This window comes from Equus przewalskii, chromosome 7 (genome assembly GCF_037783145.1).
Source record: "Equus przewalskii isolate Varuska chromosome 7, EquPr2, whole genome shotgun sequence".
In the NCBI taxonomy this organism is placed as follows: Eukaryota; Metazoa; Chordata; class Mammalia; order Perissodactyla; family Equidae; genus Equus; species Equus przewalskii.
In genome coordinates this window covers 56,474,889-56,492,921 of record NC_091837.1, presented here as the reverse complement: position 1 = coordinate 56,492,921, position 18,033 = coordinate 56,474,889, and the positions used below count along the sequence as shown (strand labels likewise).

Below are 18,033 nucleotides of genomic sequence, written 5' to 3'. Positions count from 1 at the left end.
GGCACAAAGCCCGATTGTGCTGCTAGCCACGGATGTGGGGTTTTCCCCCGGACACTGTCAGGTTTTATTGTTAGACCGCCGCCTGGGAGACACCGGGCTGTCCGATCGCCTTGATCATTCCCAGAGATCTTGCCACGACTATTTAGATTGTAGATAAGGTCCTGGAGATTCCTCCTCCCCGCCCCCCATTCCCTTCCTGACTACTCCCTTTCACAAATAAAGCCGTAGCTACATGATGAACAACAAAGAGAGATGGATTTGGGCGCAAATGGTGTACGTATTTGTTCCTCGTTCTGGGATGGCTCTAGTCTCATGGCCACAAAGCTCTAAGCCCAGGCGCTGCGAGGTACTGACATTGAGAGCCCAGTATATCTCAGCCTCACACGGCAGAAGCCTGTGAGGCTGGGGAGAGGCAGCAGCGTCAGTTTCCTTTTTAAGGAGATGGGAAGTGTGGGCTACAAGTAGGAGTGCAGATCAGATCTGTAACACCTCATTCTTCATCACGCTACGGTGGGTACTTGCCTGGAGTAGGGTGGGGGGGAGGGTACCTGACATCCTTTGCATTTTTGCCTCGCTTTGGGGTTTCTTGAGCATTTGCTCCTTTTCCTCCCTCCCTTACTGGCAACTGTTTCTCGTGCAGAATTCCTGGAGGATGCTAGAAAGGAGATGTCTTGAAAGATGTATTCTTCTATCTCAAACGGAGGTATATTAAATTGGAAATATGTGCATGAAAGATTTTTCAAAGGATTATTTGGAGGACTCGTGTAGGTTTGGAAAACAGTTTATGGTTTTCCGAGATTTGTGGTTTGAAGGAAGTATATTTATTTTGGAATTTATATGGGAAATGGGAAATGGAAATAAAGGTAAAGTGGAAACACACATAAAAGTTCAGTTGTTTTTTAATAAATGTACTCTTGTTGAAAGGCTTCTAGGAGATAGATCTATAAATGCAGCCTTCTCCTTTAACATGTGGCATTGCTAAAGACAATGGTGAGATTACTGTCTTGTTTAACTAAATAATGAGGACTAGATGGGCATGGATTAGAACTGAGGTTATTTACATCTGGATGAGCCAGAAGTCTGTTGCAAAGAATGAAGGACTTTGATTCATGTGTATTGGGAGTAATATTAAGAACCTGATTTAAAAAAATAACTTATTGTTAGATAAAGTAAATTAGAATTCAAAACATGAGAATGTATTTTCCTTTGGGCAGTACTGGGCTAATTGAATGAATAAAATAATCGTTTAAGATATATTTACCTAAATATTTAACAATATTGTATATGTTAAAAAATTGCTACCTGGGAAGTTTTTTTGTTCCTTTTATGTTAAACTTATGTCCCTCTGTTACTTGTCAGATAGCTTCACTTGTGTATTGGTACAATGAGTTTATACCTGCGTGGATTTGGTTTCAGCCACTATATGTATAAGCAGATGTGCCCTTTTAACACGATTAAAAATTCTAAATAACATAAACTCTGTAATAGTTAGAGAGGCACTAAGATAAACATGGATGCCAGTAATTCAAACCAGCATCCACATGTTCAGATACCTGTATTTCCATTCAAAAATTAATGCAAAATTGTGAAAGAATTACTGCTGAAACATCTAATCTAGAATAACAACTCCCGGGTTAATAATAAAGTAACACGTTTCTCTTTTCCGGAAAGATTCCATATATTTATGAGAGAAAATGTAATCCATCAGGTGATATCCTTAGATAATGGTTTCCACGTAGTATTTAAGAGCCCCGCTCTTCATTCAAGCCTGTTTTGAAATGTTGAAGAGGTTTTTAATTCATGAGCTCTTCTATTGCTCTTTATGAAATTTTTATGCTGCTCCTGACTTAGAATTATAGGCTCCTCCTTCTCTGAGAGACAGCCAATCATCATTTCAATGAGTTAAAAAATAAATAAAAGATCTCTTATCATGTGTTTCCCCACATCTCAAATGATCTCTTCCTTTAAAATATGTGGATTTTTCTGTAAAATAGCAAGAGTACAATCACCCGAAAGACAAAGAAACACATTTTCTTTTTTGCTTTAAAGGCATATATTGGTTGAAATAAAGTAATGAATTTGGCATTTTCAAATAGACTAACAATCATTCTAGCTATTTGAGGTTTGTTTGCGGCTGGCTGTGCTGTCAGTGAGAGAGATTTGCACCTGATGTTGCATTAACCCACTGCTGCTGATAATTAGACATCATTACACTGCAAAAAGGGAAAGAGGGAAGGGGAGAGGACAGGCTGGGGCTAATTAACTACTTGTGTTTAGTGAAAGAAAGGGAGACTGATAGCAACTGGGAGGTCGTACTAGAACACATAGACTTAATTGAAACAGGATTTTTAGTCTGAAAGAAGCGTGGTTCTCCCTCTTATTTTCCTAAAAGAATAGATGTAGCTTTGCAAATACGCTTTCCCCTAAAGCCTACACTTAACTGATGATAAAATCAAGCAAGTGACAACTGACTTAAAATAAAAATGTAAAATACTGGAAAAGATAAACATGCCTTTTAATATTTGTCCTGGCCATGCCTAAAGCTGAGGGGACATATCTGTCACTGTTTAGATTACTCTGTGGCCGTGGAGATACTCTTTGCTCACTAAGCAACAACGTCCTGCAACTCAGCCATTTTAGGTCTAGAGTGGGACCTGCGCGCGTGTGTGTGCGCACAAGCACGCACGTGTATGTGTACACACATATACAGTTTGTTGAGAATCACATCTAAGTTTTTTTCTGCTACCGCGATTATTTTTATATGTTCTTTCATTGAAGGTGTCAGGAATTTAGAAGAAAGAAATCATGAATAATTTAAAACAGTTCTGAAAAAGACACAGCAAATGTCTGACATTAACCACATATGTTTAATCAGTGATCATTTGAAATTAGCATTAATATGGTTACTCTATTTTATGTCTGTGAGAGTTCTAGTTTAGTTTGTTTCTAGAAGCTTTTGATCCTGATTGACATTTTTGTTTCCTGGCATCAGTTAGTTGAAATATCACCCTTACGATTTTACCTACCCAAACCCATTATACCACTTGATATTATGAAAGGTAAACTTAGAAAATAACCAGAAAACTCATTAAACCTTTCCATTAATAATATGATTAAAGCATTATTGTGTATTTTTAGAAAGCCCACTGTATTGAGTAAAATATCTGGAAATTTGGTAAAGTCACATTTTTGTTCCTCTTTCAGTCTTAAGCAAACGAGGTAATGACTGTCTCAACTGTGTAATTGAATAATGTGAGTAATGCTTTTCTTGATCTGTATTTGTAGGAAGAGACACTGAGGTCTAATTTTTGCCTTTGGTGTATTTTTTTCCTTATATTTATTCCACTAGGTAGCATGAAATAAATTTTCATCAAGAAGGAAAAATACATTATCTATAGTTATGTCATTTAAAAAATGATTTATTCATTTCTGCAATCTGTAGGCTCAGATTCCACATTGTTCCTGCTGTGTATACTACTCATTGATTACTGTACAGTGATTAGAATGAATATTCATAGACTGGCTCACAAATAGTTACTGTTTTTTTAGTTCTCTGACTATGATTTTAGTTATAAATTCTTTATGCCACATCAGAGTGAAGGAAATAATGCCTCATAAGGAGTGTGTATACATTTCTGCCTGGTCTAACTTCATGCCTAAGGCACACATCACATATATTAGGCCTTGACCTGGAATTTGCTACAGAAATTCCAGAAAACAAAGCTGAGGAACATGCCAACTGTATGTTATGATATTCTGTATCTCTGACACAGAGACAAATTATAATAGTAGTCACTGAGATATAAGCAAATTTTTGTTTACCTTCTATACTTCTGCACTGGGCATTGCTGTCCATAACCAATGTGTTTTTCTCTTCATTCAAGTATTTTGGGAGACTCTATAGCATAGGTCTTTGGGGTCAAATAGATCCCAAGTATGGATCTAGGCAACGTGCCTTATTAATTGACTTTAGGGGTTCCTCGTGAGTGGTTTTCAGGAATAAATCATCTATGGCAAGTCCCTAGCGCAGTGCCCATGTACGGCTCTCAGGGAAGCATGGGTACCTTTACGAGGTCAGTCGGGCATGAGGCAAGAGGCTTATGTAGATAACTCCCCTGAATCTGAGGAGGAACCGTGAAGACTGTCCCACACTTATTTCCTAATATACCAACTTGTAACTTTTCCGCTTGTTCTTCCCTGTCTTATTAGTAACCACATTGGGGGTGAGGGGCAAGATTCGGCACCCACGTATCCTCCCTCTGTAAACCTGAGCCAGCTGAGATTCTACTTCTCAAGATTTGACACTCTAGACTTTCTGCATAGGAGAGAGGAGAGATGAAGCAAAAGATAGCTATGGCAGCAGAACTTCCAAGTGTTTCGATCCCATGTCAAGATAAGACCTTGCCCTAATAGCTGTTGTATGTGCTAAGACTTTTTATATCTAACTGGGAAGGATGAAAGAGAATCTAGTATGTTTTAGGTTACATCCATTTTCATAATTCTGGGATAACAGGATAAAATAAACTTCATGGATAGCATAGATGCCAGGAAACATGGCACAGTGCAAGATTTAAATCTTAGATTTGACACTTACTGGAACTGGGAGTTAGGGAAAGTTTCTTAACTAAAGATGCAGTTTCCTCTTGTAAATGTCAGTAATAATACTTGCCTAACTAGTTTTGGATAAGAATTAATAATAACCATAATTCATAAGCATATGTAGCATATGCCTGGCACATAGTAAATGCTCAAAGAAAGAAGCTGTTCTAAGCAAGAGCACCATGATGCAATTATAGTGAGCTGTATGTTATGAACTCAGAATCACACTGCAACAATGAGTTAAAATACAAGCTACATATACGTATGGTTGTATTATTCAGCTATTTATCCAACATACTCCATTTTTAGAAAATAAAATGACTTTGTTTTTGTAAAAGTGATGTATTCTCTTTATTTAAAAAAATCTAAGTGAAAATGAAAGAAAAATATTAAAAAGTCATGCTAAATCTCCACCCAGATCTAACCACCATTAGGTAATTATCAGCATCATTATCGATGTCTCTCTAAACATATATACAAAAGAAGATTAGATGTAATGATTGATTGATACAATGATTGATATGGACAGGCAGAAAGAATTTTCCAAAACTGGAATGATAATTAGATGCTAATTTAAGTAAGAAGAATAAAATATAATTTTACCAAAATGTAACAAAAGAAAAAGAAATACATAAATTCAAAAAATTGCTAATAGATAAGTGCTTCTGCTTAGAGGTATTTATTCTTGAAGTTAATAGAAAAGATTAAGAAGAACGTTAGGAGATTGAATTACATTTAGTTTTTCAACTACAGATTTCAATTTTGTACATATTATTGACTTTCTCAATGGTAGATTTCACTTCTTCTCACCTTGTTACATCTGTTTATATTATAGTACATTCATTATAATATAATTATATATTTTATGGTATTTATTCATTATATCATATATTATAATTGTTTTCATTGTCAAGGTTTTTTATATTTATGTTATAGTACATAATTTGGTTGTCACAATTGTTTTTCCTTTGTCATATTTAAGTGCTTATCATCTACTCTTTTCCCTGGTCTTCTTTACTTTTGAATTTTTTTATTTCATTCTTCACTTGATGAGCTATAATTCCTGATCATCGTTTTCTTTTTCCTAAAGAAAGGTTCATGTGTTCTATTCTCTGAAGTTTGCGTGCAACTGAAAATATTTGTCCTTTGCCTTTGTTCACCTTTGTTTCAGTCTTTCCACCAGAACATTGTAAATATTGTATTTGCTCTGTAAAATTCTAACCCACACCTGTTTTTCCAGATTTCATCAATTGTTTACCTTTTTATCCTTGAAATTAAATAATTTCACGAACATATGCTTTGAATTCCTTTTCTCATTGAGTAATTGCACTCATGTCCATGGCTTCAGGTGTGTCTATGTTCTGGCGACTTAACGCATATCTTCTGAGGTTCAGCTTTGTATTTTGGGGTTTCAGATGTTTTCACCAAGATATCCCCAAGCACCTCAAACTGAGCGTGTACAAAAATGGTTTTTTCTTTCATCCATTGCCCCATCCTAGGTCCTTCAAGCTGACACCTCCTTTTTAAAAAATTTCTTTTCTCCATGGATGGCAATACAGTTTGCTCACCTATCCAAGCCCAAAATCTGTGTCACATTCTTGATTTCTCCCTTTTTCTCCCTCCTTATAGTCAATACTCAACAGAATACTGTTGATTCTACCAACTTAATATCTCTTGAATTCATCATATTCTTACCATTATCATACCCACAATATACCCATTGCTTGGTAATTTGGTAATTCTCCTAAAACCTGTTTTGAACAAAGGGATTTGATCTCCAATGCCTGGAATAATGTGTGAGGCATCTTTGGTGCTCAGTATTAATGAAATAAAAGAAAATTTCTTCCCAGCCTGATACCACATAGTGAGACCTTCTCATTTACGACCACACAACAGCTAGTTCCATAGCCATTTTGGACACTTAAAAAAAAATTATTTATTTATTTAAATTGAAGTTAAAAAATACAATTTAACATGTTAACCATTTTAAGTTTACAGTTCAATAGTAATAAGTATATACACATTGTTGTACAACAGATCTCCACAACTTTTTCATATTGTAAAACTGACACTCTACCCATTAGACAACAACTCCCACTTTTCCCCTCTCCCTCCAGCCCCTGGTAACCACCACTCTACATTCTGTTTCTATGAATATGACTACTTTAGAGACCTCATGTAAGTGGAATCATACAGTATTTGTCTTTTTATCACTGACTTATTTCAGTTAGCATAATATCCTCAAGATTCATCCATGTTATAGAGTTTGACAGGATTTCCTTCCTTTTTAAGGCTGAATAATAAGCCATTGTATGTAGATACCATGTTTTGTTTATCCTTCATCTGTTAATGGACACATGGTTGCTTCTACCTCTTGCCTATTGTGAATAGTGCTGTTAGGAACATGGGTGTGCAAATATCCCTTCAAGGCTCTGCCTTCAATGCACACACAAGTGGGATTGCTGGCTCATATGGTAGTTCTATTTTTAATTTTTTGAGGAACTTCCACATTGTTTTCAGGAGCAGTTGCAACATTTTATAGTCCCACCAACACTGCACAAGGGTGAACACTTCTTAAGGCTAAGAAATGGGTGACTTTGTTTGTCATCTAGAGCTCTTCAATGAGCATACTTCTTCTTTAGGCAATGCAAGTACTGAATGTAACACAATTAATAATAATGTTATAATAATGCCTTACATTTATCAAGTTCTAACTATAGGTTAAGGATTTGGCTAATACGTTTAAGCAAAATGTCCCCTTTAATGTTCCTAATAGTCCTATGGTATTAATGCTTTTTATGACACACTTGAGAAAATTGTGGTTTAAGTTAAGGTGACTTTCTAAAGTCACACAGTTTCAAAGTGTTAGAGTTGGGATGAGAAACTATTTCAGTTGGATTCCAAAGTCTAGCTTTGTTCTCCAGACTTTTTAAATAATGCACTGCAATTGTTAAAAAAATTGAATATTCTCCCAATATGTAATTTTTATAAATTACATAGATATACTACTATATCAACACTTAACACACTATAAAACATATTTAAAAATGTAAGTATACAGGGCTGAGATTAAAATACATATAAATATAAGTTTTAATATTTTCTTCTTCACCTCAATAGGTCATCTCATGCATTTCCTGGGGTCTGCATCTACCAACTCAGAGACAATTACTGTAATCCATGGTACAGTATTCCCTCACAGTAGTACATTGTGGTTAAGACCTTACACTTCAGCTAAAATATCGCCTCTGCTATTACAGGGGTTGGCCCTGTACTTAACTGACACAACATTAGAATTATATCTTAGCCATACAAGTCCATAACCTTCATAAAACAATTAGACACGTTTGGTGTTGGTATGAGGGAAGAGATTATTTCATCAAAGGCATGTTCAGGAGGTGGTGTGCAGTCAAGAACAGCTGAAGTGTAGGGTGCAGTGGAAGATGAAGTTGGAAAAATAGGCTGGGGCCAAATTATGAGAAGCCTTGAATGCCATGTTAAAAAGTTTGGACTTCATTCTGTAGGGAATGGCAGCTATCAAAAGTATTTGAGCAGAGATGTCATGATTTAGGTCATATAGGTGGGGACTTGATGTATCATAGTGGTTTATGTTGCAGAATATAAATCAGATGAGTAAAGAATAAAAGTTAAATAGTTCCTTTGACTCAATATATTGTTTGAAATATTATAGTTATAAATAAATATTATACAGGTATTAAAATCAAATTATCAAGCGGTAAATCAATGTAATTCAATAGCTTGATGTTGCGGTGTAATTGAATCATGCTATACAAATCTCCGACTTTATTAATTCCAATAAAATGTTAAAAATAGGATTCTCTGAAACTTAAGACAGAATAGATTTAAAGGCACCTAAAAGGAATATGGATGTCGGCTTATAATAAATAGGTGTTTTTCTTTTTGGAGCTGAGGAGAAATAATTGTTGACCTCCTAGTTGTTACTACATCCACGGCTACAAAGACTTCCCAGGAAATCCTAAAAACCCAAGTGGAGATTTCTATACAGAATACTTATTCAAGCACAGACCTTTACACAGTAAAGTTAATGTTTCAAATATTTTTTGAAACATGGAGTTTGTTCTTTAAGGCAATATTCTTAATCTTACTCCAAGTTGTTTCTTGCTCATTTTTCTTTGATTTTATAGCCACATGCCTTTCTGTGCCACTAAGGGTCTTCACTATGATTCTTCAATTCTTGAACACTGTGGTAGGCAGGATTCTAAGATGACTCCCAAATGACTCTCACACTTGTTTAATTCCCTCCCCTTTGAGTGTGGGTGAAACCTGTGAATATGATGAGCTGTCACTCCCATAGTTATATTACGTTATGTGGGACAGTTGACTTTAACAAAGGCGGCTCTTTCAAATGGGTGTGACTTAATCATGTTAGTCTTTTAAAAGCAGAGAATTTTTTCCTCCTGGCTCCTAGCAGAAGAAGTAGAGAGTTTCACAGCCTGAGATGGATTCAGTGTGAGGGAGGTTCTCTATCGCTGAGATGGAGGGGACAATGTGGTTAAGAGATGACAGCAACCTCTTGAAGCTGAGAGCATGCTTTGCCAACAGCTAGCAAAACAATGGGGTCCTAAATCCTACAACCGCAGGGGAATGAATTCTACCCACAACCAAAGCTTGGAAGTGGATATTTCCGTAGTTGGGCTTCCAAATGAGGTTGCAGCTGGCCAACACCTTGATTTCAGCTTCACGAGAACATGCGCAGACGACCCAGTTAAAATGTGCTGGGCTTCTGACCCACAGAAATTGTGAGATACTAAGTGTGTGAAGTTTTAAACCACCCAAATGCAGTTAGACAGCAAAAGAAAACTAACATATAGTTCTTTGGTGTAAAATTTCCCAAAAGCATTTGTGCAGTTAAAACAAGTCAACTTTTAAAAAGCATATTTGGCTAAGATTATTTCTGGTTTAAGATTCAGCTGGGAATAATTTAAATATTCTTTCCACGTAATGCCTAATGTGTTGCCGTTCTTATAGTTTGTGATGAGATGGTACATAATTTAGTAAAATATACAGATCATTTGAAATAGTTAATGATGGCTTGCATTAGGAATATGCATATTGCTAGTAATATATATATATATATATATGTATATATACCCATATATCTATTTGATTTTTCTCTGAATCTTTTTATCTTTAAACATTTTTTATTTCATTGTATTCCATCTATCTCCTCGATAGAATATGAGATGGCTTACTGTTTAAGGTTTTTCATGGAGACAGAAGAGTATACATATCAAAAGAGAGTATTATTCACATGATTATATTAATGTATGTTTAAGTATTTTTGAAAATAACACACAGAAGCAAATACAACAGAAATAACATTCATTCTCATTCATTAGACATAACCATTCTATAATTTTATTTTTAAATAATTATTTCAATATAACATTATGTATTTTAAAGAAGGCCTGCCTAACATTTGGGAGTAGAATATAGAAAATAACATTAATAGGTAGATCTTCTTCTTTTGTTAATATACAAGTGGGAACTGGAAATCATTTTCCCCTCTCTGTGTTGAGAAGGGAAAATCTTTATTTTGATTTTCTTCTTTTCTCTCTGTTTGAGGTTTATTCGATACGCTCTTATGTCCCACTCTTCCTAACTTTAATCAAGTATTCATTTGTGGTAGTTCTCACAATTACAGATCTTTCAAGTGTTTGGAGCTGTTGAAAATGGAAGGGTGAGAAGGAAATTCAGAATATAAGTTCAGCAAATTGGAAGGTGAATTTTGCTTATAAGAAGGAATAACCTGTCTTACAGGCAGAGAGCTGGTGTTTTGTTGTTAGTAGTTATTTTTCTTCCTCTTTAAAGTTTAATGTGTTTTCAGAACATATTATTTGAATATTTGGGTCTGATCGTTATGTATAAAGGTAGTAGTCATTGAATTAAGATTGGCCAATGTTTTTGAACTGGTTTTCTTTTTTTTTGCTGGGGTGCCAGGGTAATGGAGTGTGGGGGAGGACACTTATGGGGGGACCTAACTGCAGTTACCAGATGGCTAGAGGGCTTTAGAGGTTTAATCTAGGGACATGGGGCAAAGCTAAGTGGCACATATGAGGATCTAATGTCTAGCTTGGTCATATTAGCACCATGCTCTAACCAATTGACCTAATTAGAAGAGATTTTCAAATCTAATATCAAGGGTTTGTTTGAATTTCGAATATAGGTCATTGTTTTCTTAGTAGTCTCTGTTTACATGCTCGTTGGGGTTTACTTGAGGTCAGGAAAGGAGTTTTGCTATGTTTGTTTTAATTCATTTTTCTCTATAAAAGCTACCATTACAAAACAATTGATTTGACGATTTGTTTGGTCTCACTAATTTGGAATATGTTAATTTAGATTTAGCATTAATTTGAACAAGGGTAGGATGACATTTACCTTGAACTATCTACTAAAGGAGGATTTATCTACAAATTCATAATTAATAAGATAGCAGAGGGAGCATGCTTATCTACTATAATGAGAAAAAACTTTTTCTTAAATCAGCTCTGTCCTCATATAAACAATTCATATGTCCATTCCATTATAAATGCTCTCTACTTGATAAAATAGGTGTTATAAGTGCCCTTTAGATAATTTTCATGGCACTGTTGTTGATATATAGCATATAACAGTAATATGTCCCCTAGAATTTTCAAATAAGGGAAATAAGATAACCCTATAGAGTTTAAACTTTAAAATCACGGTTAATCAATATGTGATATTCAAAGTCACTTTAAAGTGACAGAATGGCTCCTAAGCTGTAAAACTAGATGGCATTTTGCTTGAAAATATAATAAAAGAGCTCTTAATGGAGCTCGCTGACTAATGAATTAATCAAAACTCTCTCTTCCCTCTACAACGTACTGATTCCCAGAGCGTGGGCAGACTCATTCACAGTAGTCTACCCTGCAGTTGCTTGCACTTTGTGCACATGAAATTGAGTTGTATGCATATTATTGGTTGTATTTTTCCCACATCCTTTTTTGCTAGTTTCATTTACTTTTATAATTGTGATTTAAATATTTCATAAAATGATAAAATAAGTGTAAGAACTTAATTAAGCTTCATATGTTAATATGGAAAGAATGTTATAAGAAGTGGTGTTTGGTCAGCCGTAGAAATATGAGTTAAATATCCACATATTAGCAGTGCTGATAAAATAATATACTGTCGTGATGACAGAAGAACTTAGTGTTTCCTGAAGGTATTGCTACTGTGGACAAAAATGTTTCCACCCAGATGCGTATGATGGCATAACTTAACCACCTGGTATTATTATATCCTCTTTAAATCCACATTGAACAGGTCACCTTTTGATTATTTGGGTTCCTTCGTGGCTTGGCCTAAAGAGAGAACGCACTGCTCGAACTGTTGCCAATGTTGGGAATATTTAAGTTACGTTTCTAAGTATAAGTTAAGTAATTTTAGGTTTTATGTTATAAACTCTTGTGAGTTCTGGTTGAGTTCACAGTCTCTATGTCTAATCAATTTATATACACTCATGAGATCTCCAAAAAAACATTGGAGAACTATTGAGAAAGGGAGGGGAAAATGGATGCCAGGGAGGCAACAAAACAGGGTCCACTGTAATCTGACTCACTTAGAATTCTCCCTTTCAGGCACTCATTCTCTCTTGGTTTCCACTTTCCTTGACATTCTGGTTGCTTTCTTCTGAATTGATTATTTTCTAAAATATGGTACCTGGCATACTCTTTAAAGTTATAATAATAGTTTAATATAATTTTGAATTGTGCTTTTTCATTTAAAATTATCATCAACATTTTCCCAATGTTACTACATAGTATTTTCTTTTACGTTTTTTTCTGATTATTTTACTGAGGTCATAATGGTTTATAAAATTGTGTAATTTCAAGTGTACATTATTATGTATCAGTTTATGTATAGACTGCATCGTGCTCACCACCAATAGTCTAATTTTTATCTGTCACCATATATATGTGTCTCTTTACCCCTTTTGCCCACCCCCAATGCCTTTCTTCTCTGATGATCTGTTTTCTTTATCTGTTTGTTTATCTTCCACATATGAGTGAAATCACGCAGTGTTTGTCTTTCTTTGTCTGGCTTATTTCACTTAGCATCATACCCTCAGGGTCCATCCATGTTGTTGGGACGATTTTATCTTTTATTTTTTTGCGGAAGATTAGCCCTGAGCTAACATCCGTGCCCATCTTCCTCTATTTTTACATGGGATGCCTGCCACAGCATGGCTTGATAGGTGATGTGTAGGTCTGAGCCTGGGATGTGAACTGGTGAACCCTGGGCCACTGAAGTGGAGCCTGTGATCTTAACTCCTGCACCACCGGGTGGGCCCCAAGATTTTGTGTTTTTTTATGGCTGAGTAGTATTCCATTGTATGTATATATATGACATCTTCTTTATCCATTCATCAGTTGATGGGCACTTGGGTTGCTATTGTGAATAATGCCACAATGAACATAGGGGTGCTTAAATCTCTTTGAATTGTTGATTTTAAGTTCTCTGGATAAATATCTACTAGTGGGATAGCTGGACTGTATGGTATTTATATTTTTAATTTTTTGAGAAATCTCCATACTGTTTTCTATAGTGGCTGCACTGGTTTGTATTTGCACCAGCAGTGGATGAAGGTTCAGTTTCCTCCACATCCTCTCCAACATTTGTTGTCTTGTTAATTGTAGCCGTTCTGACAGATGTAGGATGATATCTACTTGTAGTTTTGATTTGCATTTCCCTAATAATTAGTCATGTTAAATATCTATTCATGGGCCTGTTGGCCATCTGTATCTCTTCTTTGGAAAAATGTCTGTTCATATCCTCTGCCCAGTTTTGGACCAGGGTGTTTGTACATGGAATATCTTTCCATTTCTTTGTAGCTTCTTTGATTTCTTTTAATAATGCCTTATAGTTTTCAGTGTATGTCTTTCACTTCCCTGGTTAAATTATTTTTGCTATTTTTCTTCTTTTTCTCCCCAAATCCTCCCACTATATAGTTGTATATTTTAGTTGTGGGTCCTTCTAGTTGTGTCATTTGAGATGCCATCTGAGCATGGCCTAACAAGTGGTGCCATGTCTGCACCCAGGATCTGAACCAGCAAAACCCTGGGCCACCGAGGTGGAGGGTGTGAACTTAACCAGTCAGCCGTGGGGCTGGCCCCCTGGTTAAATTTACTCCTAGATATTTCATTCTTTTTGCTGTGGTTGTAAGCAGGATTGTATTCTTGAGTTCTCTTTATGTTAGTTTGTTTTTAGTGTATAAAAATGTAACTGATTTTCGTAAATTGATTTTGTACCCTGCAACTTTGCTGTAGTTGTTGATTATTTCTAATGGTTTTCTGGTGGATTCTTTAGGGTTTTCTATATTTAGAATCATGTTGACCGCAAACAGCAATAGTTTCACTTCTTCCTTTCCAATTTGGATACCTTTTATTCCTTTTTCTTGACTAATTGCTCTGGCCAAAACCTCCATTACTATGTTGAGCAGGAGTAGTGAGAGTAGGCAACCTTGTCTTGTTACTGTTCTCAGAGGGATGGCTTTCAGTTTTTCCCCATTGAGTATGATGTTGGCTGTGGGTTTGTCATATATGGCCTTTATTATGTTGAAGTACTTTCCTTCTGTATCCATTTTGTTGATAGTTTTTATCATAAATGGATGTTAGATCTTGTTAAATGCTTTTTCTGCAACTATTGAGATGATCATGTGATTTTTATTCCTAATTTTTTTAATGTGGTATATCACATTGATTTGAGAATGTTGAACCATCCCTGCATACCTGGTATAAATCCCACTTGATCATGGTATATGATACTTTTAATGTATTGTTGTATTAGGTTTGCCAATATTTTGTTAAGGATTTTTGCATCTATGTTCATCAGTGATATTGGCCTATAATTTTCCTTCTTTGTGTTGTCCTTGTCTGGTTTTGGTATCAAGGTAATGTTGGTCTCATAGAATGAGTGAGAAAGCATTCCATCTTCTTCAATTTTTTGAAATAGTTTGAGAAGGATAGGTATTAAATGTTCTTTGAATGTTTGGTAGAATGCTCCAGAAAAACCATCTAGTCCTGGACTTCTTTTCTGGGGGAGGTTTTTGATTACTGTTTCAATCTCTTTACTTGTGATTGGTCTATTCATATTCTCTATTTCTTCCTGATTCAGTTTTGGGAGGTTATATGAGTAAATGAATCCATCCATTTCTTCTAGGTTATCCAATTTGTTGGCATATAGTTTTTCATAGTATTCTCTTATAATCCTTTGTATTTCTAAGGTATCCATTGTTATTTCTCCTCCTTCATTTCTAATTTTATTTGAGCCTTCTCTCTTTTTTTATTAGTGAGTCTGGCTGAGGGCTTGTCAATTTTGTTTATCTTCTCAAAGAGCTAGCTCTTAGTTTCATTGATCCTTTCTACTGTGTTTTTGGTCTCTATTTCATTTACTTCTGCTGTAATTTTTATTATTTCCCTCCTGCGGACTTTGGGCTTTGTTTGTTTTTCTTCTTCTAGTTCTGTTAGGTGTAGTTGAAGATGACTTATTTGAGGTTTTTCTTGTTTGTTGAGGTAGGCCTGTACTGCTATGAATTTCCCTCTTAAAACCATTTTAGCTGCATCCTATAAGAGTTGGTATGTTGTATTTTCATTTTCATTTGTCTCTAGATATTTTTTTGTCTCTCCTTTGCTTTCTTCATTGATCCAATGGTTGTTCAGTAGCATATTGTTTAGTCTCCACATATCTGTGACTTTCCCAGCTTCTTCTTGTAGTTGATTTCTAGTTCCATAGCACTGGGGTTGGAAAAGAATCTTGATGTGATTTCAGTCTTCTTAAATTTATTGAAGATTTCCTTGTTTCCCAACATATGGTCTATCTTTGAGAATCTTCCATGTGCACTTGAGAAGAATGTTTTATTCTGCTGTTTTTGGATGAAATGTTCTATATACATCTATTAAGTCTATCTGGTCTGCTTTTTCATTTAAATCCACTATTTCCTCATTGACTTTCCTTCGGGATAATCTATCCGTTGATGTAAGTGGGGTGTTGAGGTCTCCTACTATTATTGTGTTGCTGTTAATTTCTCTCTTTAGATCTGTTAATAATTGTTTTCTATACTTTGGTGCTCCTGTGTTAGGTGCATATGTATTCATAATTTTTATGTCCTCTTGGTGGAATGTCCCTTTTATTATTATGTACTGCCCCTCTTTGTCTTTCATTGCCTTTTTTATCTTGAAGTCTGCTTTGCCTGACGTAAGTATGGCAAAACCTGCTTTTGTTTGTTTGCTGTTCTCTTGGAGTATTGTCTTCTATCCCTTTACTCTGAGCCTGTGTTTGTCTTTAGAGCTGAAATGTGTTTCCTGGAGACAGCATATTGGCTTGTTTTTTAATCCTTCCAGCCACTCTGTGTCTTTTGATTGGAGAATTCAATCCATTTACATTTAGAGTGATTATTGATATATGGGGGCTTAATACTGCCATTTTATATCTTGTTTTCTGGTTGTTCTATATCTCCATTATTTCTCTTCCTTTGTATGTCTCACTGTGTTTCAGTTTTTGTTGTTTCCTGTGATGGATTTCTCTTTATTTGTGATTTGTCTCTCTGCTATGATTTTTTGTTTAGTGGTTACCATGAAGTTTATGTAAAAGATCTCATAGATGAGACAGTCCATTTTCTGATAGCCTCTTATCTCCATTAGCCTAAGAAGGTTCAATCCCTTTCCCCTTCCTCTTCTGAGTTATTATTGTCACAAATTGATCTGTGTTGTATTGTGAGTTTGTGAGTAAATCAAAGTGTTTATAGTTATTTTTGATGCTTTCCTTCCCATTATCTTTTATGTTATAATTAAGTGTTTGCTAACCTATTCTGATAGAGAGCTGCAATTTTCTGATTTTTTCTGTCTAATTGTCTCCTTGCTCAAGGCTTTGTAAACCTTTGCCTTTTTGTTTCAGGTATGAGGGCATCCTTGATCATTTCTTGTATTGGAGGTCTAGTGGCAATGAACTCCCTCAGCTCCTATTTATTGGAGAAATCTTTTATTTCTGCATTGTATCTGAAGGGTAGTTTGTTGGAGAGAGTATTCTTGACTGAAAGTTTTTGTCTTTCTGTATTTTAATATATCATTCCAATCTCTCTTAGCCTGTGAGATTTCTTACTGAGAAATCTGCTGAAAGCCTGATAGGGGTTCCTATCTCTTCTGCCTTGCTGTTCTTAATATTTTTTCTTTGTCATTGACTTTTGCCAGTTTTACTGTTAATATGCCTTGGAGAAGGTCTTTTGCTTTGATGTAATTAGATGTTCTATTGTTTTCATGTACCTGTAAGTCTGGTTCTTTCCCCAGGTTTGGTAAGTCCTCAGATATAATTTCTTTGAACAAACTCTGCTCCTTTCTCCCTCTCTTCTCCCGCTGGAATACTTACAATCTTTGTGTTTCCTTTCCTAATTGAGTTGGATATTTCTTGAAGAAGTTCATTGTTTTTAAGTCTGTTCTCTTCTCCCCCTCCACCTGAAGCTTTTCTGTATTTCTGTCCTCTAAATAACTAATTCTGTCGTCCATAAGGTCAACTCTGTTTTTTAAGGACTCCAGGTTTTTACATTTTTTTTGTCTCATTTATTGTGTTCTTCATCTCTAGAATTTCTGTTTGGTTTTCTTTTAGAGTTTCAATCTCTTGGTGAAGTATTCCTTCTGCTCATTAATTTTATTCTTGAGTTCACTGAACTGTCTTTCTGAGTTTTCTTGTAACTCATTGTTTCTTTATGATAACTTTTGAATTCTCTGTCATTTAGATAGTAAATTTCTGTGACTTCAGGATTGGTTTCTGAAGATTGTCATTTTCCTTCTGCTCTGAAGTATTGCTGTAATTTTTCATGGTGTTTGATGAACTGATCCTTTGCAGAGGCATTTGTAGTAGTATCAGGTCACAGATTCCACCTGCCCTGCTGTGGGGTGGGGCAGGAGTTATGTTTTCTGAACCTGCCATGTATGCTGGAAGTTTTGCTGATAGGGCTCATCTTCTTTGTCCACTGGCTGCAGCTACTTGGTGGGTGACACATACACATGCAGGCAATGTGGTGTGGGACTGCTGCCTTGGCTGGGACCGGCTGAGCTGTTGTGCTAAGTGGGAGGGGAGGGGCACTTTCTTTCACACATGTGGGCCTGCTCTGCACTCATGGGATGTTCACCTGGGCTCCTGTTCTTGGTGGTGATGCCCATGTGGTGGCTGAGCTGTGACACTCAATGTGGAGCATTCCCCTGGGTGGAGCTGCAACTCTGAAAGCAAAAGCATTCATGTGCAGGCCTGCCTGGCCTCCTGCTTCTTCTTATAGTTGCACACTGGCTGCTGTGTGAGGACCTGCGAACTAGATCTCTGCGGCCAAGTTGGAGAAGGGATCCCCTCACCTCCTTGCATTTCCTCCCAGGTATCCAG

The 18,033-nt window shown here is 35.9% G+C and overlaps 1 protein-coding gene across 8 annotated transcripts in view; it reads left to right on the top strand.

Moving 5' to 3' along the window:
• Nucleotides 1–18,033, top strand: part of NOL4 (nucleolar protein 4) — a 356,931-nt gene that overhangs the window by 2,408 nt on the left and 336,490 nt on the right. The window contains exon 1 of one of the 8 annotated variants that reach the window (XM_070627560.1): nt 245–510. The exons of 3 other annotated variants lie outside the window; for them this stretch is intronic. Coding sequence is in view for 1 of the 5 variants with exons in the window: in XM_070627556.1 (XP_070483657.1) it covers nt 653–703 (51 nt within the window). In the remaining 4 variants the exon portion in view is untranslated. Of the gene's footprint in view, nt 1–244; nt 511–536; nt 704–18,033 lie in introns of those variants that run through there. 4 more of the 8 variants (XM_070627557.1, XM_070627558.1, XM_070627556.1 and 1 more) reach the window with 4 other exon arrangements.